Raw genomic sequence first — 22,580 nt, 5'->3', positions numbered from 1 at the left:
ATGCTTGCGGACAGACCGAAGGTGTTCCGCAAAGCGGTCACCCAGTCTGCATTTGGTCTCTCCAATGTAGAGGAAACCGCATTGGGAGCAGCGAATGCAGTAGACTAAATGGAGGGAAGTGCAAGTGAAATGCTGCTTCACTTGAAAGGAGTGTTTAGGCCCTTGGACGGTGAGGAGGAGTGAAGTAAAGGGGCAGGTGTTGCACCTTCTGCGGTTGCATGGGAAGGTACCTTGGGAGGGGGTTGAGGTGTAGTGGGTGATGGAGGAGTGGACCAGGGTGTCCCGGGGGGACCGATCCCTGCGGAATGCTGCCGGGGGGGTGAAGGGAAGATGTGTTTGGTGGTGGCATCATGCTGGAGTTGGCGGAAATGGCGGAGGATGATCCTTTGAATGTGGAGGCTGTTGGGGTGATAAGTGAGGAGAAGAGGGACCCTATCATGGTTCTGGGAGGGAGAGGAAGGTGTGAGGGCGGATGCGCAGGAGATGGGCCGGACACGGTTGAGGACCCTGTCAACCACCGTGGGTGGAAAACCTCGGTTAAGGAAGAAGGAGGACATGTCAGAGGAGCTGTTTTTGAAAGTGGCATCATCAGAACAGGTGTAATGGAGGTGAAGGAACTGAGAGAATGGGATGGAGTCCTTAAAGGAAGTGGGGTGTGAGGAGCTGTCATCAAGGTAGCTGTGGGAGTCGGTAGGCTTGTAATGAATATTAGTGGACAGTCTATCACCAGAAATTGAGACAGAGAAGTCAAGGAAGGGAAGGGGAATGTCAGAGATGAACCATGTGAAAATGATGGAGGGGTGAAAATTGGAAGCAAAATTAATAAATTTTTCCAGGTCCAGACGAGAGCATGAAGCAACACTGAAGCAGTCATCGTTGTACCAGAGAAAGAGTTGTGGGAGGGGGCAGGAGTAGGACTGGAACAAGGAATGTTCCACATACCCCATAAAGAGACAGGCATAACTGGGGCCCATGCGGGTACCCATAGCCACACCTTTTATTTAGAGGAAATGAGAGGAGTTTAAGGAGAAATTGTTCAGTGAGAGAACAAGTTCAGCCAGACGGAGGAGAGTAGTGGTGGATGGGGATTGTTCGGGCCTCTGTTCGAGGAAGAAGCAAAGCTCCGACCATCCTGGTGGGGGATGGAGGTGTAGAGGGATTGGATGTCCATGGTGAAGAGGAGGCAGTTGGGGCCAGGGAACTGGAAATGGTTGATATGATGTAGGGTGTCAGAGGAATTGCATAGGTGGGAAGAGACTGGACAGGGGGAGAGAGAATGGGGTCAAGATAGAAAGAAATGAGTTCAGTGGGCTAGGAACAGGCTGACACGATTGGTCTGCCGGGACAGTCCTGTTTGTGGATTTTGGGTAGGAGGTAGAAGCGGTCCATCCAAGGTTGGGAGACTATGAGGTTGTAAGCTGTGGAAGGAAGATCTCCAGAGGAGATGAGGTCAGTGACAGTCCTAGAAACAATGGCTTGATGTTCAATGGTGGGGTCATGGTCCAGGGGGAGGAAGGAGGACGTGTCTACGAGTTGATGCTCAGCCTCTGCGAGGTAGAGCTCAGTGCGCCAGGCAACAACAGCACTACCCTCGTCAGCAGGTTTGATGACAATGTCAGGGTTGGACCTGAGAGAACGGAGTGCAGCAAGTTCAGAGAGAGACAGGTTAGAGTGGGTGAGAGGAGCAGAGAAATTGAGACGACTGATGTCACGCCAACAGTTCTCAATGAAAAGATCAAGAGAAGGTAAGAATCCAGAGGGAGGGGTCCAGGTGGAGGGAGAATATTGGAGGCGGGTAAAGGGATCTGTTGAATGTGGAGAGGACTCCTGGCCAAAGAAGTGAGCACGGAGACGAAGGCGGCGGAAGAAGAGTTCAGCATCGTGCCGAGCCCGAAATTCATTGAGATGAGGGCGTAAGGGTATGAACCTAGGCCTTTGCTGAGCACTGAACGTTCAGCATCAGAGAGGGGAAGGTCAGGGGGTATGGTGAATACACGGCCGGGGCTGGGATTGGAAGACAGGATGGGGACAGAGGGACGGGCAGGGGTGGAGGGTCCTGGATGGGCGTTGGTGTCGTTGAGTTGTTGGAGCTTGCATTCCTTTGCACCTGAAAGAAAGAGACAAGGTTTCTTGTTGAGGCGTCGGATGAAACGAAGAATAAAATGAAACTGGATGCAAGGGCAGCTTAGAAATAGGGTGCGTCGGTGCTGCTGGAGGGGGAGGTCGAGTGTGTACATATGGCGGTGCATGGCACTGAGTGTGGATCTCGGAATGCGACAAGAACAGCAGTCCAAGGAGCGTTGTATGTCCCAGAGATACCTGTAATCCTGGGTGGGATCGAAACATGAGGGATGGAATTTCAGTTGAAATCCACGTGGGGTAAGTCGGAGATGGAGACAGTCACTGAGGAAGGAAATATGGCTGTGAAAGCGAGTTTTAGTAAACACCTTGTCAAACACCGGGAGAGAAATGGAAAGCAATGAAGGTGAACAAGGCAAAAGAGAGAAGCGGAAATCCTGTCGGAGAGAAGAGCAATACTTCTTCAAGGTAGGCATTCCTTGAAGAGAAGAGGCAGTCAAATAAACACTAAGATTATAGCAAAAAACTACGGATGCTGGAAATCCAGAACAAAAACAAAAATACCTGGAAAAACTCAGCAGGTCTGACAGCATCTGCGGACAGGAACACAGTTAACGTTTCGAGTCCAAACGACTCTTCATCAGAACTAAGGAAAAATACAAAAGAGGTGAAATATAAGTTGGTTTAAGGGGGGTGGGACTGGTAGAGCTGGATAGAGGGCCATTGATAGGTGGAGATTGCCAAAAGATGTCAAAGACAAAAGGACAAAGAGGTGTTGACGGTGGTGATATTAGCTAAGAAATGTGCTAATGGTGACATTAAGGGTAGAAAGCAGGACGAGCAAGGTACAGATAGCCCTAGTGGGGGTGGGGTGGGAGGAAGGGATACAGCCTTCGGGACTCAATATTGAGTTCAACAACTTTAGATCATGAACTCTCTCCTCCATCCCCAACCCCTTTCCAATCCCCCTTTTTCCAATAATTTATATATATTTTTCTTTTCCCACCTATTTCCATTATTTTTAAATGTATTTCCATCCATTGTTTTATCTCTACCTTTTAACCTATTTCGATCCTTTCCCCCCACCCCACCCCCACTAGGGCCATCTGTACCTTGCTTGTCCTGCTTTCTACCCTTAACGTCACCATTAGCACATTTCTTAGCTAACATCACCACCGTCAATACCTCTTTATCCTTTTGTTTATGACATCTTTTGGCAATCTCCACCAATCGCTGGCCCTCCATCCAGCTCTACCTGTCCCACCCCACCTTAAACCAGCTTATATTTCACCTCTTTTCTATTTTTCCTTAGTTCTGATGAAGAGTCATTCGGACTCAAAAGGTTAACTGTGTTCCTCTCCGCAGATGCTCAGACCTGCTGAGTTTTTCCAGGTATTTTTGTTTTTGTTTTGGATTTCCAGCATCCACAGTTTTTTGCTTGTACCACAAAATAACAGATTCATTCAGCTCAATTTCACAAACTGCCTTTGTGTTTTTGTGGGTTCTCTCTCACTCCCTTTTCTCTGTTTTAAATCAATTTCACAGGGTATTAGAAGGGGAGGATTTACAGTCGGAAAACTGAAACATAACATTAAATCAGGATCTGATGGAGTTGTCCGATTTATTGTAACCTGAATATCATCAGATTTTGAACATGGAAGGAAAAAGCACCGTTCACAGAGGGGAGAAACTATGGAAATGTGGAGACTGTGAGGAGGGATTCAAATCCTCATCTGAATTGGAAACTTATCGGCCCAGTCACACTGGGGAGAAGCTATTCATCTGCTCCGAGTGTGGGAAGGGATTCATTCGGTCATCCAACCTGCTGCAACACCAGCGAGTTCACAGAGGAGAGAGGGCATTTACCTGCTCCAAATGTGGGAAAGGATTCACTCAGTCATCAACCCTGCTGGCACACCGAGTTCACACTGGGGAGAGACCATTCACTTGCTGTGTGTGTTGGAAGGGATTCACCACCTCATCCACGCTAATGACACACCAGCGTTTTCACACTGGGGAGAGGCCGTTCACTTGCTCAGAGTGTGGGAAGGGATTCGCTCAGTCATCTGACTTGCTGGCACACCAGCGAGTTCACACTGATGAGAGACCTTTTAAATGCCTAGACTGTGGGAAGTGCTATAAAAGTTCCCGGGACCTGATGCTCCATCAACGTGTTCACACTGATGACAGACCATTCAGGTGCTCTCACTGTGGCACTGGGTTCAAGCAATCATCTCAACTCACTGAACATCAGCGAGTTCACACTAGGGAGAGGCCGTTCATCTGCTCTGTGTGTGGGAGTGGATTCACTCGGTCATCTAACCTGCTGACACACCAGCGAATTCACACTGGGGAGAGACCTTTCACCTGCTCTGAGTGTGGGAAGGGTTTCACTCAGTTGTCCACCCTGCTGAATCACCGGCAAGTTCACACCGACAAGAGACCTTTTAAATGCCCAGACTGCAGTAAATGCTATAAAAGTTCCAGGGAACTGATGTCCCATCAACGTATTCACACTGATGAGAGACCATTTAAATGTCCAGACTGCGGTAACTGCTTTAAAAGTTCCGGGGTTCTGATGCGCCATCAACGTGTTCACACTGACGAGAGACCGTTCAAGTGCTCTCACTGTGGGACTGGGTTCAAGACATCATCTGACCTCGGTGTACACCATCGTATTCACAGCAGGGAGCGGCCATTCACCTGTCCGGACTGTGGGAAGGGATTCACTCAGTCATCCACCTTGCTGACACATCAGCGAGTTCACACTGGGGAGAGGCCATTTACCTGCCCGAAGTGTGGGAAGAGATTTACACAGTCATCCAACCTGATGAGACACCAGCGAATTCACAGGTAAATAGAGTGATTGGATTTTGTCATTAATCATATCCAGGACAGAATCATGTTCATTGGGGTCTGTTTCTGCTGATGTTAATTAACCCCAGGCCAGTTAAAAGGGCTAACATTCTGAATAGAAGTCAAATAAATCAGCTTTGTGTTAAATACAGTGTTTAATCCTTTTAATATCTCTAACACAAGTCAATTTCTTTTGAAGTGCTCTCCCTCTCCCCGTCTCCTCCATCCTCACCTCCAACAAGTGTGAGGAGCTCATGGAGCTTCTTTGTCACTAAGATTGAGACAATCCGATCAGTTGCCTCTGCTGCATCCCTCCCTTCCACTAGCCCACCGGGCCAAACCATCTCCAAAGTTCCCCCTTGTCTCAGCCCTGAACTCACATCTTTCTCCAGTTTCTCTCCTATCTCCCGTCATGCCCTGTCAGAGTCCCTCAATCCTATTCCCACTAAACTGCTGACCATCTAACTTTCCCATGTTAGCTGATATTGCTCATGGTTCTCTCTCTCTTCTGGTTTTGCCCTTCTCACCTTTAAATAAACCAATCTTACCCTTCCTGAAAAAAAAACCCTTGACACCACGGTTTTGGCAAATTACCACCCCATCTCCAACCCTCCTTTCCTCTCCAAAGTCCTTGAACTTGGTGTCACCCAAGGATCTATCCTTGGCCTCTCCTATTTCTCATCCACATGCTGCCATTAGGTGACATCATCCAAAAGCAACATATTAGTTTTCACATGTACACTGACTACTCCCAGGTCTACCTCACCACCATCCCTCTCCATTCCTCCACTGTTACTAAATTATCAAACTTCTTATCCGACATCCAGTACTGGATGAGCAGAAATTTCCTCCAATTAAAAATTGGAAAGACCAAAGCCATTGTCTTCAATCACGACTACAAATTCTGTTCCCTAACTACCGAGTCTATCCCTCTCCCTGGGAACTGTCTGAGGTTGAACCACACTGTTCATAATCTTGGTGTCAGATCTGACCCCAAGATGAGCTTCTAATCACATATCCACACCATCACTATACCAGATATTTCAATCTCCATAACATCGCCTGTCTCCATTCCACCCCAGCTCATCTGCTGCTGAAACCCTCATCCACGCCCGTATTACCTTTAGACTTGACAATTCCAATACATTCCTGACCAGCCTCTCACATTCACCCCACCCCACACGTGGAAATGTGAGATCACCTTAAACTCTGCTGCCCGTGTGCTTTCTCACACCAAGTTCCATTCAACCATCACCCCTGAGCTCGCTGACCTATGTCGGCTCCAGGTCAAGTAATGCCTGAATTTGAAAATTCAGCTCCTTGTTTTCAAATTCCTCCATGGCCTCATCTCTCCCTATCTCTCTAACCTGTAGTTTCACAACCTTCTGAAATATCTGTGCTTCTCATTCTGGTCTCTTTAGCATCCCTGATTTTAATTACTCCACCATTGGTGGCAGGGCTGAGGCATGAAACTCTGAAATTCCCTCCCTAAACTCTCCATCTCTCTCCTGATTAAAAATCTTGTTAAAATCTGCCTCTCCAGTCAAGGTTTTTTCTATTTACCCTAATATCACTGTCAGGAAGATATAATAATGTCCAAAATGTTATTGGAATTTATTGTAAAATAGAGTCCGTGTCTGTGTGTGAGAGAGACTTATATGAATTAGAGGTGGCAGCTAGTCTGGGTGCTTTGATGTAAGAGAAGTTAGGTTTGAAATGTGAATTAGGTAAACATGGGGAAGTTTTAGAATGTGAAGTGTAAAGGGGGAAATTTGCATTTTTAAATAAATCAGACTAGATTGCTTTCAAAGGAGGAGAGAAATGTGTCACCTAGCCAGGTGAAGTTAAGGAACAGTGTGTTTATTTTTCCCAAAGATTACTGGTAAAACTTTATGCTATGAGAGACTTTTATTATCAGAAAAATAAAGTGCAAAGACATAGTGAAACAATGGGAATTTGCATTCAAAGGGGAAAATATGTACAAAGGAGCGAAGGCTGTGTCTAAGGGTAGACATTTTTAAGATCTAACAAGGGTGAAACGCCTTCAGCCTGTATGTACCAAACTGCTGCCTCTAGGGACTGAAGTTAAGATAACTCACTTTGAATTCAACTGTTCAGGGTATTGTTTACTTTGCCTGAGCCTTTTAAAACCTGTGTGTCTTACTGTTGCCTTATGGAGGTGTAACTGGGAGTTAAATTAATTAGGGGGTTTAGAAATTATTATAGTGATAATTTGTAGACATATGTGTGTGCTTAAAAATCATTTTTCTTGTTAATAAATGTTTAATTTAGTTTTATAAAAACCTCTTAAGACTCGGTGGTCCTGTTATTACTGAATTCAAAGCCTGCATCTCGAAACATACAAATTGTAAATTAGTTGTGACAGTTGTTTCAAGTTTCCCTCTGGGATTTGAACAGCTCAGCATTTACCACATGCTATGTCATAACATCACTCTATGTGACTCAGTGTCCAATTTTTACTTTATGAAACTCCTCTGAAGTGCCTTGGGACGTTTTATTATAATAATCCTGTTATATAACTACAAGTTATTACTGTTTCATAACAGCCAGTTTGTACACAGCAAGGTTCCACAAACAGCAATCAGAAGAGTGACCGATTAATCCAGTTTTTTTTGGTGGTGTTAGTTAAAACACGAATGTTGGTCCCACTGCACCAGGAGAACTCCCCTGTGGACAGGATGTGGAGGATAAAGATCTTGTGTTCATTTCAAATCTTTCACACCCTCAGAACATCCCAAAGTGACTCACAGTCAATGATACATTTTGGAAGGAAGAATGAGAGGCAGTATAAACTAAATGGTACAATTTTAAACAGAGTGCAGGAACGGAGTGACCTGGGAGTGTATGGACACAAATCTTTGAAGGTAACAGGAAAAGTTGATCAAATTGTTTAAGAAAAGCTAATGGGGGCCCTCCATGTATTAATGGAGACATGAAGTACAAAAGCAAGGAAGTCACACTGAAACTTTATAAATCACTTTTTAATCCTCAGCTCAAATATTGTGTTCAGTTCTGAGCACCACACTTCAGGAAAGATGTCAAGGCCTTGGACAGAGTACATGGAAAATTGACCAAAATAGTATCAGGGATGAGGGGTTTCCGTTATGTGGAGAGACTGGAGAAGCTGGGATTGTTCTCTTTAGAGCAGAGAAGATTAAGGAGTGATTTAACAGAGGTGTGGACATTTTTGAGGAGTTTTTATCTACATAGAGAGAAATTGTTTCCATTGATAGGATGGTTGGTAACCACAGAAAACAGATTTAAAATAATTGGCAAAAAATCCAGGGTGAAGATGAGGAGAGATTATTTTACTCAGTGAGTTCTGATGATTTGGAACACATTAATATAAAAGCAAAATACTGTGGGTGCTGGAAATCTGAAACAAAAACAAAAATTGCTGGAAAAACTGATGAAGATTCATACAGACTCAAAACGCTAACTCTGTCTTTCTCTCCACAGATGCTCTCAGACCTGCTGAGTTTTTCCAGCAATTTTTGTTTTTGATCTGGAACATATTGTCTGAATGACTGGTGGAAGCAGATCCAATAGTAACTTTCAAAAGTGATTTGGATTTTTACTTCATAAGGAAAGATTTTCAAGGCTCGGAAGAAAGATCAGGAGAGTGGGACAGAATGGCAACATTTTCAGACAGTACAGACACAATGGGCTGAATGGCCACCTTCTGAGCTCTATGGTTCAATCGTATGGTATTTATTATGAATCATTATCCTGTTATAGAATCATAGGATCTCATCAGAGTACAGCACAGAAGCTCATTGAATCTGCACTGGCTCTTTCAAAGAGTGATCCAGTTTATCCCACTACCCCCCCCCACCTCCCCCCAATCTTTCCCCACATCACTGAAGGAGGTTTCAGCCGAACATCTGGCCTGTTAAGACACAAGCACGGTCAACTAGGGAGAAACTGTGTTAATGTGGGGACAGTGGGAAGGGATTCAATTTGAGTTGGAAAGTCATCAGGGCATGCACACCAGGGAGAGGTCGTTCACCTGCTCCATGTGTGGGAAGGGATTCACTCGGTCATCCAGCCTCCAAACACATCAATGAGTTCGTACTGGAGGGAGAGAGGGTTTAAATGCTTAGGACTGTAACAAGTGCTTTCAAAGCCAGTTCCCATTTTATAGTCCCAGTGAAAGTCAGGGCTTCCCAAACTGAAGGTCGTGACCCCAGTGGGGTGTGAGACAAGATTTTGGGCTCGCTAGCTCCGAGGCAGCAGTGGCTGCCGTGGAGCTCCAACTGTTTCCTGACAGCTGTGAGGCCCCTTTAAATCCTCACGGTTTTTTTGTTGGTGGGCGTGGCCTAATGGCCTCCTCTCTCAGGCGCAATTGCTGCTGCAAATAAAATTTGTGGAAAAGGTTGTGCACATTGTACAGGTGTTCGTTTTTTCTGGAAAGCCGACTTCTTCAATAACAGGGATCATAATGTATTAATAATCAGGATAATAGTATATTAATAATCAGGATTGTAATGCATTAATGTTCAGGATCATATTGCATCAATAACCAGGACACTGTTACAATAATGATCAGAATCCTATTGCATTAATAATAAGGATCCTATTACATCAATGTTCAGGTTCCTATTACATTAATGATCAGAGTCCAATTACTTTAAGATTCAGGATCCCAACTCATTAATAATCAAGATATTATTACATTAATAGTCTGGTGCCGATTGCATCAACAATCAGGATCTTATTGTATAAATAATCAGCGTCCTATTACATTAATCACAGTCTAATTACATTAATAATCAGGATCAAATTACATAATTCCAGTTGTATTAATGTGACAGATAAAGTTCAATGCAAAGAAATGTGAGGTGATTGGTTTTGGCAGGAAAGATATGGAGAGGCAGTATAAAATAAAGGGAGAGCCTCTAACAGTGGTGCAGGACAGAGGGACCTCACTGTATATGTACATAGGTCATTGAAGATGGCAGGGCATGTTGAGAGAGCAGTTAATAAAGCATATAGTATATTAGGCTTTATTAATAGAGGCATTGAGTACAAGAGTAAAGAGGTCATGTTGAACTTGTCTAAGACACTAGTTAGGCCTCATCTGGCGGACTACGTCCAGTTCTGGGCACCATACTTAAGGAGGGATAGGAAGGCATTGGAGAGAGCACAGAGGAGATTCACAAGAGTGATTCCTGGGATGAAGAACTGTAGCTGTGAGGATAGAGTGGAGAGATTGGGACTGTTTTCCTTGGAGAAAAGAAGGCTGAGAGGAGACTTGATAGAGGTATTCAAGATCCTGAGGGGTATGGACAGGATAAATAATGAAACTGTTCCCACTCAGGAGAACATCAAGAACTAGAGGGCACAGATTCAAAATAATTGGCAAGAGATGATATGAGGAAATTATTTTTCACCCAGAAGGTGGTTGGAGCGTGGAACAAACTTCCTGAAAGGGTGGAGGATGCAGGTTTGATCGAGGTATTCAAAAGGAAATTGGATTGCTGCCTGAAAAGAGAGAATGTGCAAGGTTAGGGGGATGAGTGCGACTGTGTGGAATGCTGTTTCAGAGAGCCAGTGCACACTCAATGGGCCGAATAGCCTCCTTCTGCACTGTAAAGATACTGTGAAACCGTGTTTAATCATCAGCTGCCTATTGCTTCAATAATCAGGAAATTATTGCAATTATCAGGATACTAATACATTAATAATCAGAGTTATTTCAATTCATAATCAGAGTCCAATGGCATCAACTATCAGAATCCTGTCACATTTAAGTTATTTGCCATTGTGTCAATAATCAGCATCCTATAAATAAATGAATAATCAGGACGCTATTACATTAATAATGAGTTCAAATACATTAATAATCCCCCCCAAACCCGCTCAACAGCTGAAGCACCCCCACCCCCCACCCCCTCCCCTGTCACAATTCTCATCCCCTCAAATTTTCACTCTGGGGTCACACGAAGTCTGAGGCATTAAAATGTGGTCACACTGGGAAAAAGTTTGGGATGCACTGATTTAAACAACACCTTTCTGGACTTTAAATGTACTTATCTCATGACTCATTTCACCATTCAACGTCACATCTCCCTGTTCTATCTCCCTGATAGAAGTTATTATTAGTCATGGTGATCAGCTGTCATTGTGGGTTGTTGTTTTCAGTGTAGGCGTCTGTTTCATTCCATTCTTCACCCTGAAACTGTCGGAAGTGGTGCCGTCAAACTGTACAGTTACTGCACGTTGTCATGAAAGGAGCAGATCAGACTGAGCAGCTTTGGGGGACAGTCAATTTTCTCCAAAATCTTGGAGAGTCCTGCCCTGCTGACGGTGTTGAATGCTTTACTGAGATCTATAATAGTCAGGTGAAGAGGTATATCCTGTTCACTACACTTCTCTTATAGCTGGTGTATGGAGAAGATCATGTTCACTGTGGGTCTGCCAGCACAGGAACCGCACTGTGCTTCTGGATACACTCAGTCTGCAAGCAGATGGAGTCTTTAAGCATGACTCCAGCGAAGGCCTTCCCAGTGACTCTAAGGAATGAGATGTCCCTGTAGTTGTTGCAATCTCCTCTGTCACCTTTGTTTTTCTATAATGTGATGATTTTTATATCACACGTATCCTGTGGATCCTGATTAATCCTTGCCAACAATCAGCACTTTCTAATTGGAGATGTTAATCAGTGGACCCTTTCAGACACTGAATTTTAGATTTTGCAAAGGCTGATTTAGGATTGAAGTAAAAGTTCATAATTTTATTGTAAATGAGTTCTTGTTGAGAATTCTTGAATTAAGGGGAAAGATCAGAGATGGTGTTATTAAAAAAGGATACTGCAGTCCCAAAAATCAGTACCATCTCCAGAATATTAAACTCCAGCTAGTTATAGGGCTGTTAAATCAGCGGAAACAAACCTAATATTGTCAGACTATCAGTCCTGGATGTGATTAACAGCAGCAAAAACAGGAGAATCCAACTTCTGGAATCACTTATGAACTCACTGGTGTGGCAGCAGATACCATGACTGAATGAATCCCTTCCCAAATACAGAGCAGGTGAATGGCTTCTCCCCAGTGTCAGTGCGTTCATGTGAATGCAGGCTGCCAGACTGAGCGAATCCCTTCCTACACACGGAGCAGGTGAATGGCTTCTTCCCAGTGTGCGTGCGTTGCTGAGCAGTGAGGGTGGATGATTGCCTGAAACCCTTTCCACATGAAGTGCAGCTGAATAGCTTCTTCTCAGTATGAGTCTGATGGTGTGTCAGCAGGGTGGATGACTGAGTGAATCCCTTCCCACACTCAGAGCAGGTTAACGGCCTCTCCCCAGTGCTAATTCACTGGTGTGCCTTGAGGTCAGGTGACTGGCTGAACCTTTTTCTACAGGAAATACAGCTGAAAGGCTTCTCCGCAGTGTGAATTCACTGGTGTGACCACAGAATGGATGAATGAGTGAATTATTTTTCACATGCAGAGGTGATCGGCCTCTCCCCATTGTGAACTCGCTGGTGTGAGGTGAGGGTGGATGACTGCCTGTGTCTCTCCAGGTTGGATAATCTGTTGAAGCCTCGTCCACACAGGGAACACGTGTATGTTTTCTCCCTATTGTGAACAATGCAATGTATTTTCAGGCTGTGTAACCGGTTAAAGCTCTTTCCGCAGTCAGTTCACTGGAACACTCTCACTCAGGTGTGTGTGTCTTGGTGCTTTTCCAGTCACCCTGATGCTTGAAATCTTTTCCCACAGACAGAACAGACAAACATTTCTCTTTCCACATTCAAAGTCCAATGGTATTCAGGTCCTGATGCATCAAGTGAGTCAACCAGAAAGTGATGTGACATTTGGCTTGAGTTTCACATCTGCAAATCCTTCCTTTTAATATTCTGCAAAAGGAGTTTACAAAATTCATCACTGTCAGTCCAGGATAGAAATTCAGAACAGATTATTCTAGTTTCTATGGAACCTTTTTTCCTCTCTTTTCCACTCCCAAAGCTGTAAATCCCCGTAAATCCAGAATTCACTTGTGAACTTGTTGGTGTGTCAGCAGGTGGGATGTACGAGTGAATTTCTTCCCACACTCAGTGCAGGTGAACGGCCTCTCCCTGGTGTGAATTCGCTGGTGTTTCATGAGGTGAGATGTCTGAGTGAATCCCTTACCACACACAGTGCAGGTGAACGGCCTCTCCCCAGTGTGAATTCGCTGGTGTACAATGAGTTGAGACGATTGCCTGAACCCAGTCCCACAGTGAGAGCACCTGAACGGTCTCTCCTGAGTGTGAACACGTTGATGTCGCATCAATTCCCCAGAGCTTTTATAGCACTTCCTGCAGTCTGGGCATTTAAAAGGTCTCTCCTTCGTGTGAACACGTTGATGGGACATCAGTTCCCTGGAACTTTTAAAGCACTTTCCACAGTCTGGACATTTAAAAGGTCTCTCCTCAGTGTGAACACTTTGATGGGAAATCAGTTCCCAGGAACTTTTAAAGCACTTCCCGCAGTCTGGGCATTTAAAAGGTCTTTCCTCACTGTGAACCCTCTGGTGTGTTACCAGGATGGATAACTGAGTGAATCCCTTTCCACATTCAGAGCAGGCGAATGGCCTCTCCCCAGTGTGAGCTCGATGGTGTCTCAGCAGAATTGATGACTGAGTGAATCCCTTCCCACACACCAAGCAGGTGAACGGACTCTCCCCAGTGTGACTGTGTTGATGAGTTTTCAGCTTTGACAGGTTATAGAATTCCTTCCCACAGTCCCCACATTTCCAAGGTGTCTGTCCAGTGTGACTGCATTTATGGTTTGTGAGCCCAGATGATCTGCTGAAGCCTCGTCCACACACAGAGCACGTGTACGGTTTGTCCCCACTGTGAACGGTGCTTTTTCTTTCCATGTTCAGAATCTGATGATATTCAGGTTACAATAAATTGGGCGACTCTGTCAGATCCTGATGTGATGTTTGGGCTGAGTTTCCCAAATTCAGATCCTCCACTTCTAATACCCTGTGAAATTGATTTCAAACAGAAAAAAAGGATTCTGAAAGTAAGGCAGGATGTGAAACTGAACTGAATGAATCTGATAATTCGTGGGTCCTGAGACTAGGAAAAAGTGAAAGCTGCCAGATGGTCACTAATGTGCTTCATTGAAGGGACCCTGCTACCCAGCCTGGACCTACACAAGACATTGCCTCTATGGGATGATAGAAATACATGGAAGAGGCAGGAGCGAAGGAGAGGGATGTTATACATCTACAACTCGGCCAAAACTTTGACAGAATTTCCCAAACCCTGTACCTCCATCAGCTAAAGGACCAGGGTAGCAGGTGTAAGCGAACACCATTGCCTCCAAGTTCCTCTCCAAGTCTCACACCATCCTGACTTGTTTGACATCTAGTTCTGGGTGAACAGAAATTTCCTCCAATTAAATGTTGGGAAGATGAAAACCATTGTCTTCAGTCCCCGCTACGAACTCCACTCTCTGACCACTGACTCCATCCCTCTCCTCGGCAACTATCTGAGGCTGAACCACACTGTTCACAATCTCAGATTCACTCCAAACAGAGCTTCTGACCACATACCTGCATAAACACCGAGACCACTTTCATCTCAGTAACATCACCTGACTCTGTCCTTGTCTCTGCTCATCTGCTTCTGAAACACTCATCCATTCCTTTATTGCTTCTGGGCTTAACTATTCTAAGGCACTCTTAGCCAGCCTCCCACATTTCGCTTCCTTGTAACTTTGAGGTCATGTAAATCAATACTGCCTGTATCCTTACTCGCACCAAATATTGTTCACCCATCATGCCTGGGCTCACTGACCTACAAAGGTTCCTGTTTAAGCACAAAAATTTGAAAATTCACATCCTTGTTTTCAAATCCCTACACCAGAAGGACTGTAGTGGTTCAAGAAGGTAGCTCGCCCCCACCTTCTAAGGGCAATTAGGGATGGGAAATAAATGCTGGCCTAGCCAGCGATGCCCACATCCCGTGAATGAATAAAAAAAACCTGGGGGGTGGTGGGCAACACTGGGAACCTGATTTGGCAGAAATAACAGTAAATTACCAAACATGGTTAAAATAAACCCACTATTAGAGACAGAGGAAGTTAGACAATGACAGAGAGGTGATCAGGGAAGGCAGAGGTGAAGCAGAGCAATAGATAGACATGGATTCAGATCCACAGTAAAGGACCCAGACCAGTCCGAGAGTCTTGGAACCACAGCACAGCACTAAAAGCTCTAAAGTGTACATGAATGTTCAATAATACTCACTTCTGAACCTGTTGAAGCCTGAAGCTGAAAAGATATCAGAAGCACTGGAGTAAGAGAAAAATCTCACAATCTTCATATCTTCTAACTCCCCATAAAAGGAGATTACAAAAGTCATAAGTGTCAGTTGAGATTACAAATTCAGAAAGACAAACATTTCACTTGGTTTGAGTTTGCTGTGTGTAAACTCTCCCCTTTTAGCCCCCTGTAAAAGGAGTTTCCAAAATCCATCCCTCTCAGTCCAGGATAAAAATTCACAATGTCTCTCCTTCTGCTCTTGGCCCAGGATTACTTAAGCAGGGACATAATTGCAATGAAAGCAGTTCAGAGAAGGTTCACTTGGTTGATTCCTGGGGAAAGGTTGAACAGGTTGGGTCTATACTTATAAGAGTTTAAAAGAATGAGAGGTGATCTCATTGAAACATGTAAGATTCTGAGGGTGCTTGTCATGGTAGAGGCTGAGAGGATGTTTCCCCTCATGGAGGAATCTAGAACTAGGGAACACAGTTTAAAAACAAGGCATCTCCCATGTAAAACTGAGATGAAGAGAAATTTATTCTCTTCACAAGGATGTGAATTTTCAAATTTTGGTGCTTAAACAGTAATCTTAAGAATTTTATGTCTTTGGAATTCTCTTCCCCAGTGAGCAGTGCAGACTGGGTCATTGGATATATTCAAGGCTGTGTCAAAGAGAGTTTTGAGCTACAAGGAAATCAAGTGTTATGGAGGTAGGGGGACGGCGGCAGGAATGTGGAGTTAAGGCCACAATCAGATCAGCCATGATCTTATTGAATGGAGAAGGCTTGATGGGCCAAATGCTTACTGCTTATTCTGCTGCTTTTGTTCTCATGTTCTTCAGACGACCGTGCAGGCTCCCTGCAACACCTTGCCGCTCTAAAGTTGACGGCCATTAACCCAAGCCTGTCACCAGCTCCTGTGTGCAGAATGAGAATGAAATCAATGAGTGAATGTTTTCTCTCCTGGTCACCGGGACCCTGAAGACGGCTCTGTTGCGTCACTAAGGTATTCGCGCATGCGCAATCCTACCCGCAGAACCAAGATGTCGACGGTTAACCTGGGCCTGTTCCCGGTAATAAGCCCCGGTGCTGCATACACGAGACTTGCAGCGTCTTTTTCGGGATTTGGAGCCGACATCAGCTATTTATGAAGCCTCCTCTCCCTCCCCATTGCCCCATCCAATTCCCGGCTCCCTTTGTCCCTCCGTCCCGCTGACTTTCACCCGTTGCAAGAAGCGTCTCCAGCACTCGCAGGGTTCTTATCAAACTGACACTGCGCATGCTTTAGATACTGTCCAGTGCTGCGGCTGCGCAATGGACTCCTATAGAGGGAATAGGGCACGTTCGCTTCCGCAGGGAATGTTGGGTAAGAGCAGCGCCATTGCTGCTCCAAATAGGAACTGGAAAAAAATGCGACCAAATTGAGATAGATTAAAAGAAAGCACACCCACAAATCTTAGTGAATTGATGCTCTGCCATGCTCAATTTTTCGAATTGATTTAAGCTGCTGCTCTCCCCTGGAAATACACAGAAATTTTAAGGATTTTCCCACTGTTTTCCCTCTCCCCTTTCCTGAAGGTGCTGCTGATTCTGCTGAGTTCAATCCCACAGTTACTGGTTCCCCCCTCTCTCTATCCCCGATGCTGAAAATTCACAATCATTGGCACCGGTACGACAAACTCCAGTTAAAACTGATTTTAAAAATTGTCAGGACCTTAACCCTGATGTGACTAAGGCCAAAGAGGCCGTACACTACAGGGAAGAATTCCCCTCATCCCTCACAGCAAATAAGGACTCACTCGTCCTACATGATGAGGTTTTTTATCACAAGGATAGCTTTAATTTGACTTGGGTGACACCTTGATGCCTGCAAAAAGAATTATTTTTGTTTCGGGATCCAATTGGGGAGTGTTTCTCGTTCGAGCCCTCCATCTGTTCATAATTGCTATTGATGGCTGAGAATGCACCAGGATGTTCGTCACTAGCCTTTTGAAATGAAAGATCCCAATGTACATGTCCCATCTGAATGATGCCCTTGTGAAATATTGAAGATTGATTCTGTACTTTCCTGACTTTCACCAGAGTGGACATGAACACTGTAAGGAACATAGCTTTTTATTTTCTGTTGGACTGTTGTAAATAACATATCATTTATTTTCTTGGATTGTGGCTTTAAAACTACCGGTGCTGCAGGATGTAAAATATACAATGTTGCGATTCCCAGGAACAGAGTGCCAGATTGGACAGAATGTAGCTGGAAAGGGGAACTGCCTGGCAACAATGTTTTAATTGGCTCCTGATCAGGTGATCAAGGTTTTGTATGAAAGCACAGTGAGCAGAGAGAACAGCTCCTAGCCTGCTAAGAGGAGACGCCTGAAACCTCTCTCCTGTATTTGAAAGATTTCAGTAATTCTGCCATAACAGATAGCTGGCTTTTCTTAATATCCCTGTGACCTGATTGCTTTGAAAACCCCAAGCCAGATGGAGAGGAGGAAAATCACCAGTAGAGACATTGAAAAGGAAGTTTTCAACCAGTGAACGACAGTCAGAAAGTGATGGAAGATCATCTCGTGTCATTAACAATGAGCTGCAAGGAATTTCGGAAGACATCAATCAAAATCAACCCATCTAATCCCATAGTCTGGATTGGTGCCATTGAACTGTTTTTACCTCAACCTTAAAACCCATGTTTTGTATGCGTGCATGTGTGTGTGTGTATAAGGGTTAAGAAGGGGTCGAGTTTAAGTTATAGAGTTAAAAGTTAGCAGTTCATTTTTCTTCCGATTGCCACTGGTCACAGATAATTTGTTTAATAAACAGTTATTTACTTGTTAACTTTACAAACTTGGTGCTCGTATTGTTAGTCTAAATTAAATTACAGTTAGGTAAAATTTGGGCAATTTGGTGGTCTAATCAAACTTCTCACATTTGTCTCAGCTCAGGGACCAGTGGGGCTTGCTATTACAGTGCACTATCCCCAGTGAGTCGTGACAATACCAGGCTGATCTTTTCTACTGAACTGTACTCAGAGTGAGTCATTCCAATTCCCATTTGGTGTTGTGATTTTTCTCTTTTATTCTAAGTGCAGCATCCCATTAATTACCATTCTATCTCATTCAAGAGTAGTGGAGGAATGTTACTGTCCAATGTGACATTCACATAATATGATGTTTTTATATCAGACACAGAAGCATTTGCAATCAGGTTGGAGATAACTCTCATATCTCCCATTCTGAAGCACTTTGTCTCGAAAGATACAAATGGGAATTAGCCAAATCTTTAAAAGGCAAAATCTTTAGCTCAAATCGTCATGATGCTGTCAGTGGAAAGGGGTAACTTCTCTGATTGTTTGCAAATGGGTGGAGAAAACAGTCACAAATGCACACAATTGTGTCAAATTTACATAACTTCATATTCAGATTGAAGATAAATCAAACACATTTTGAATTTTGCTTTTCCAATTAATTTACTTTTTCATTCAGCTAGTGTTTTGTTTATTTTGTTACAGCCTTTACCACTCTTTTTGCCTTTAATTCAATTATATCTTTGTTATTTAATTTCTCCCACCCTCTAACCTATCCCCGACCTTCACCATCGTTCTACCTGACCGTTCCCCCCTTTTTCAACAGCATAAAACCCATCCTATTTCTACCTCTCTTCACTTCTGAAGAAGAGTCATACTGTACTTGAAACATTAACTCTGTTTCTCTCTTCACAGCTGCTGCCAGACCTGCTGAGTTTTTCCAGAATCTTCTGTTTTTATTTCAGATCTCCAGCATCCTTAAGTACATTGCTTAAGCGTTAAGGACATAGAGTACCTGGTGGAGTTTAATTGAATAATTCTACACACCCCAGATACCACAGTGGTATTATTAAGAAAGGGCCAAACTAAGGGAGTATCCCCAGTGTGATAGAGTAGATTAATTATGGAGTTACAAAGCATGGTATTAATATCCTGTAACCTCACAAATATCAATTGGCTGGGATGTTGCAGTATGAAAGAATACTATATGCTTGTCAGATGAAAGAGGCCGTGTCCAATGGGCCTATCAAGGCCACACAACTGTTAAACTCCACTCGGGTTTATGTGGATGAGTCTCGGTTTTATAAAGAAGGACTGTATCAGACTCGTGCTGTGATTTTGCTTCATGATAGCTGTAGTACCTTTATTCAATACCCACTACAATATTTAGCCCAGAAGTCTGCTGTTATTGTGATCACAGCCCTTCAAACTGTTACTGATGGAATCTCCAACTATCCTGAAACTATCCTTTGGTTGTAACTCCCTCAGGGAAAACTTACCTCTCTGGAAAAAAAAAACATATCTTCTCCACAGCAGAAAGGAAACCACTCACCCACCAATCCAAACTCTGAATGATTTGGGATATTGCTGATAAGTGTCCAGTACAAATTGTGATTTGTAATGTGAAGGTACATCAGCAGCAGGAGTTAGTGCAGAGGGTGATGGTAATAACCAGGCAGACTGACTCACCAGGAAAGCTGCTCCAGAGGGGATTCCATGGAATCCACTCAAAACACAATGAGTTGCACCAGTACGACAGACTGCAGTTAAACCTGATTTGAAAACTTGTCAGGACCCTGACCCTGATGTGACTATGGTCAAAGAGGCAGTACAGCATTGGAAAGATTTTCCCTCATCCCTCACAGCAAGTAAGGATTCACTCATCCTACATGATGAGGTTTTCTATTACGAGGATGGCTCTAATTTTGATTTGGTTCACATCTTCATGGCTTAGAAAATAATGAATTTTGTTTATGAATCAAATTAGGGGAGTGTTTCTCTGTTTCCAGTCCTCGATATGTTACATAATTACTCTTGGTGGCTGAGGATGCACCAGGATGCCCATTATCACCTGAACCTGTGTCTCATCTGTGTCCAGATGAATCTGGCCCTGCAAAATGTAAGATGCCAATGGGATGTCCCATCTGAATTCTGTCCCTGGGAAACTTACACAGGCCCACAACCCACAGTAAAGGAGGGGACCACTCTATCCTGGTAGTTATAGATAAGTTTACCTGGTGGACTGAAGCTTTCCCTGTCTGTAAAAATGCAGTCACTACAGCTAAAATCTTGTGGGAACAGATCTTTACCAGATGGGACTTTCTGAAAAGGATAGAAGTGACAATGGTTCTAATTTCACAGCAGTAGTAATACAGCAGCTCTGTCATCTTGTAGTTGTGGAATAACATTTCCAAACCCACGACCACCCAGAGTCCAGTGGGATGGTCGAGAGCTTTATTCACTCCGGAGGAACAACAATGAAAAAAGCTGTCATGAAGGGAGCTGATGATCTGGTCAAGGCCAATGACTGGGTCACTGCCTTGCCTGGTGTCTTAATGACCATTCACTCCCCTCCTGTTCACTCCCCGGTCGCAGCCCATTTCGGCTCACGACAGGTCACCCACTCCAGATTGTGAATCCCCCCGGGTCGCACTCCCCATGGCTACTTGACAGACTCATGACCAGTTTCTCCGGAACCTTCAGCAAACTTCAACATCCTCCCTGCTACAGGCAGTGGAGAAGATGGTGCTGCCCATCTCAACACCTCCAGGGAAAAGCACCCCACCCGTTACATTAACTGTTCAATGAGAGATGAAGTAATGTTAAAAACATTGTTAAAGGGGGTCAGTCTGGGGGGCTACTTGGGAAGGTTCATATGATGATCTGGATAAATTGGGAGAAACAAATCTTAGATTGAGTATTCAGTAACAAGAGAAGGAAACACAATATCTGTGTTACCATGGAAATCAGTGTAAACTCGACAAACTGAAAAGGTCAGATAACTAGATGGAAAATAAACTGTTTTTGATTTTATCCAACAGGGACACGATGGTCAGTGCTCCTGGATTGTGTCCAGGCTGAAGTTCTGTTCCTGCCGTATGATCCTCCCCCAGATTGTCCTTTCTGAGCTCCAGCCAGGTGATGTTAAACACTCAGGTGGGAAAGACAAAAATCTACAACAATATGTTTAAAACAAAGGGAGTTTATTTGATATATAACCCGAATACTAAACTTCAGTTCAATTATTAACATCAGCAGAAAGAAACACTAACTTTCAGAATAAACATGGTTCAATCCTGGGCATGATTAACAGCAGCAATAACAGCAGAATCCAACCCCTGCAGTCACTTGTGAACTCGCTGGTGTCTCACCAGGTGGGATGACTGAGTGAATCCTTTCCCACACTCGGAGCAGGTAAACAGCCTCTCTCCAGTGTGAACTCGCTGGTGTCTCAGCAGGTTGGATGCATGGACGAATCCCTTCCCACACTTGGAGCAGGTGAATGGCCTCTCCCCAGTGTGTGTACGTTGGTGTGCTAGCAATTCACGCCTGCTTTTAAAGCTCTTCTCACAGTCAGAACATTTAAAAGGTCTCTGATCGGTGTGAACAAGTTGGTGTGCAGTGAGGCGGGATAATCGGGAGAATTTCTTATCACACATAGAGCAGGTGAATGGCCTCTCCCCAGTGTGAATTCGTTGGTGTATCAGAAAGTCAGATGAATGAATGAATCCCTTCCCACACTCGGAGCAGGTGAACAGCCTCTCTCCAGTGTGAATGTGTTGGTGTGTCAGCAACTGGTACCTGCATTTAAAGCTCTTCTCACAGTCAGAACATTTAAAAGGTCTCTCATCTGTGTGAACCAGTTGGTGTGCAGTGAGGTGGGATGACCGAGAGAATCCCTTCCCACACTCAGAGCAAGTGAATGGCCTCTCCCCGGTGTGAACTCTCTGGTGGGCCAGCAGGTGGGCTGACTGGGTGTATCCCTTCCCACAGGCGGAGCAGGTGAATGGCCTCTCTCCAGTGTGAACTCGCTGGTGTGTCCGAAGATCTGATGAATTAATGAATCCCTTCCCACACGTGGAGCAGGTGAACAGCCACTCCTTAGTGTGAGTGAGTTGGTGTCTCAGAAGGTCAGATGACCGAGTGAATCCCTTCCCACACAAGGAGCAGGGGAACGGTCTCTCCCCAGCGTGAGTGCATCGATGAGTTTCCAGCTGCGACTGGTATTTGAATCCCTTCCCACAGTCCCCACATTTCCATGGTTTCTCCATGGTGCTGGTGCCCTTTTGTCACTCCAACTTGGAAGATCAGTTGAAGCTTCGTCCACACAACATGTGTACATTTTCTCCTCGCTGTGAATAGTGTGATTTCTTTTCAGGCTGTGTACCAGAACACTGGAACACTCACACTCGGGTGTGTGTGTCTCGGTGCTTTCCCAGTCACACTGATGTTTGAAATCTCTTCCCACGGACAAACATATTTCCTTCCGTGTTCAGATATTCAGGCCCTGATGAATCGAGTGACTCTGTCAGATCTTGATAATTGGTTTTAGTTTCCCATCTGTA

General features: G+C 44.4%; 3 protein-coding genes across 6 annotated transcripts in view; 1 reads left to right on the top strand and 2 right to left on the bottom strand.

The window, feature by feature from the left end:
- The window catches only part of LOC144673462 (uncharacterized), a 104,994-nt gene extending 93,780 nt beyond the window's left edge, over positions 1-11,214 (top strand). Inside the window, 1 exon segment of the mRNA XM_078535283.1 lies at positions 3,676-11,214. Coding sequence (XP_078391409.1) covers positions 3,676-4,936 — 1,261 coding nt within the window. The 3' untranslated portion in view covers positions 4,937-11,214.
- Positions 11,215-12,471: 1,257 nt separating this feature from the next.
- LOC144673473 (uncharacterized) lies at positions 12,472-18,045 on the bottom strand. Of its 4 annotated transcripts, none has more exons than XM_078535292.1 (2): positions 16,019-18,045; positions 12,472-13,927 (listed from the first exon to the last, which is right to left on the bottom strand). In XM_078535292.1, the coding sequence occupies exon 2, from the start codon at positions 13,816-13,818 to the stop codon at positions 12,949-12,951; it is 870 nt and encodes a 289-aa protein (XP_078391418.1). In that variant the 5' UTR covers positions 13,819-13,927; positions 16,019-18,045; the 3' UTR covers positions 12,472-12,948. The 4 variants fall into 4 exon arrangements, with proteins under 4 accessions (XP_078391418.1, XP_078391419.1, XP_078391417.1 ...); XM_078535293.1 differs by having other exon boundaries at positions 16,436-18,045; XM_078535291.1 differs by lacking the exon at positions 16,019-18,045 and adding an exon at positions 15,199-15,489.
- A 3,165-nt stretch (positions 18,046-21,210) lies between these two features.
- Positions 21,211-22,567, bottom strand: LOC144673472 (uncharacterized). Its single transcript, XM_078535290.1, has one exon. The coding sequence runs from the start codon at positions 22,284-22,286 to the stop codon at positions 21,360-21,362; it is 927 nt and encodes a 308-aa protein (XP_078391416.1). The 5' UTR covers positions 22,287-22,567; the 3' UTR covers positions 21,211-21,359.
- Between the last annotated feature and the right edge of the window lie 13 nt (positions 22,568-22,580).

Source organism: Cetorhinus maximus, unplaced genomic scaffold (assembly GCF_964194155.1).
Source record: "Cetorhinus maximus unplaced genomic scaffold, sCetMax3.hap1.1 HAP1_SCAFFOLD_368, whole genome shotgun sequence".
Classification (NCBI taxonomy): Eukaryota; Metazoa; Chordata; class Chondrichthyes; order Lamniformes; family Cetorhinidae; genus Cetorhinus; species Cetorhinus maximus.
The sequence above is the reverse complement of the archived record's forward strand: the minus strand, read 5'-3'. Positions and strand labels throughout refer to the sequence as shown.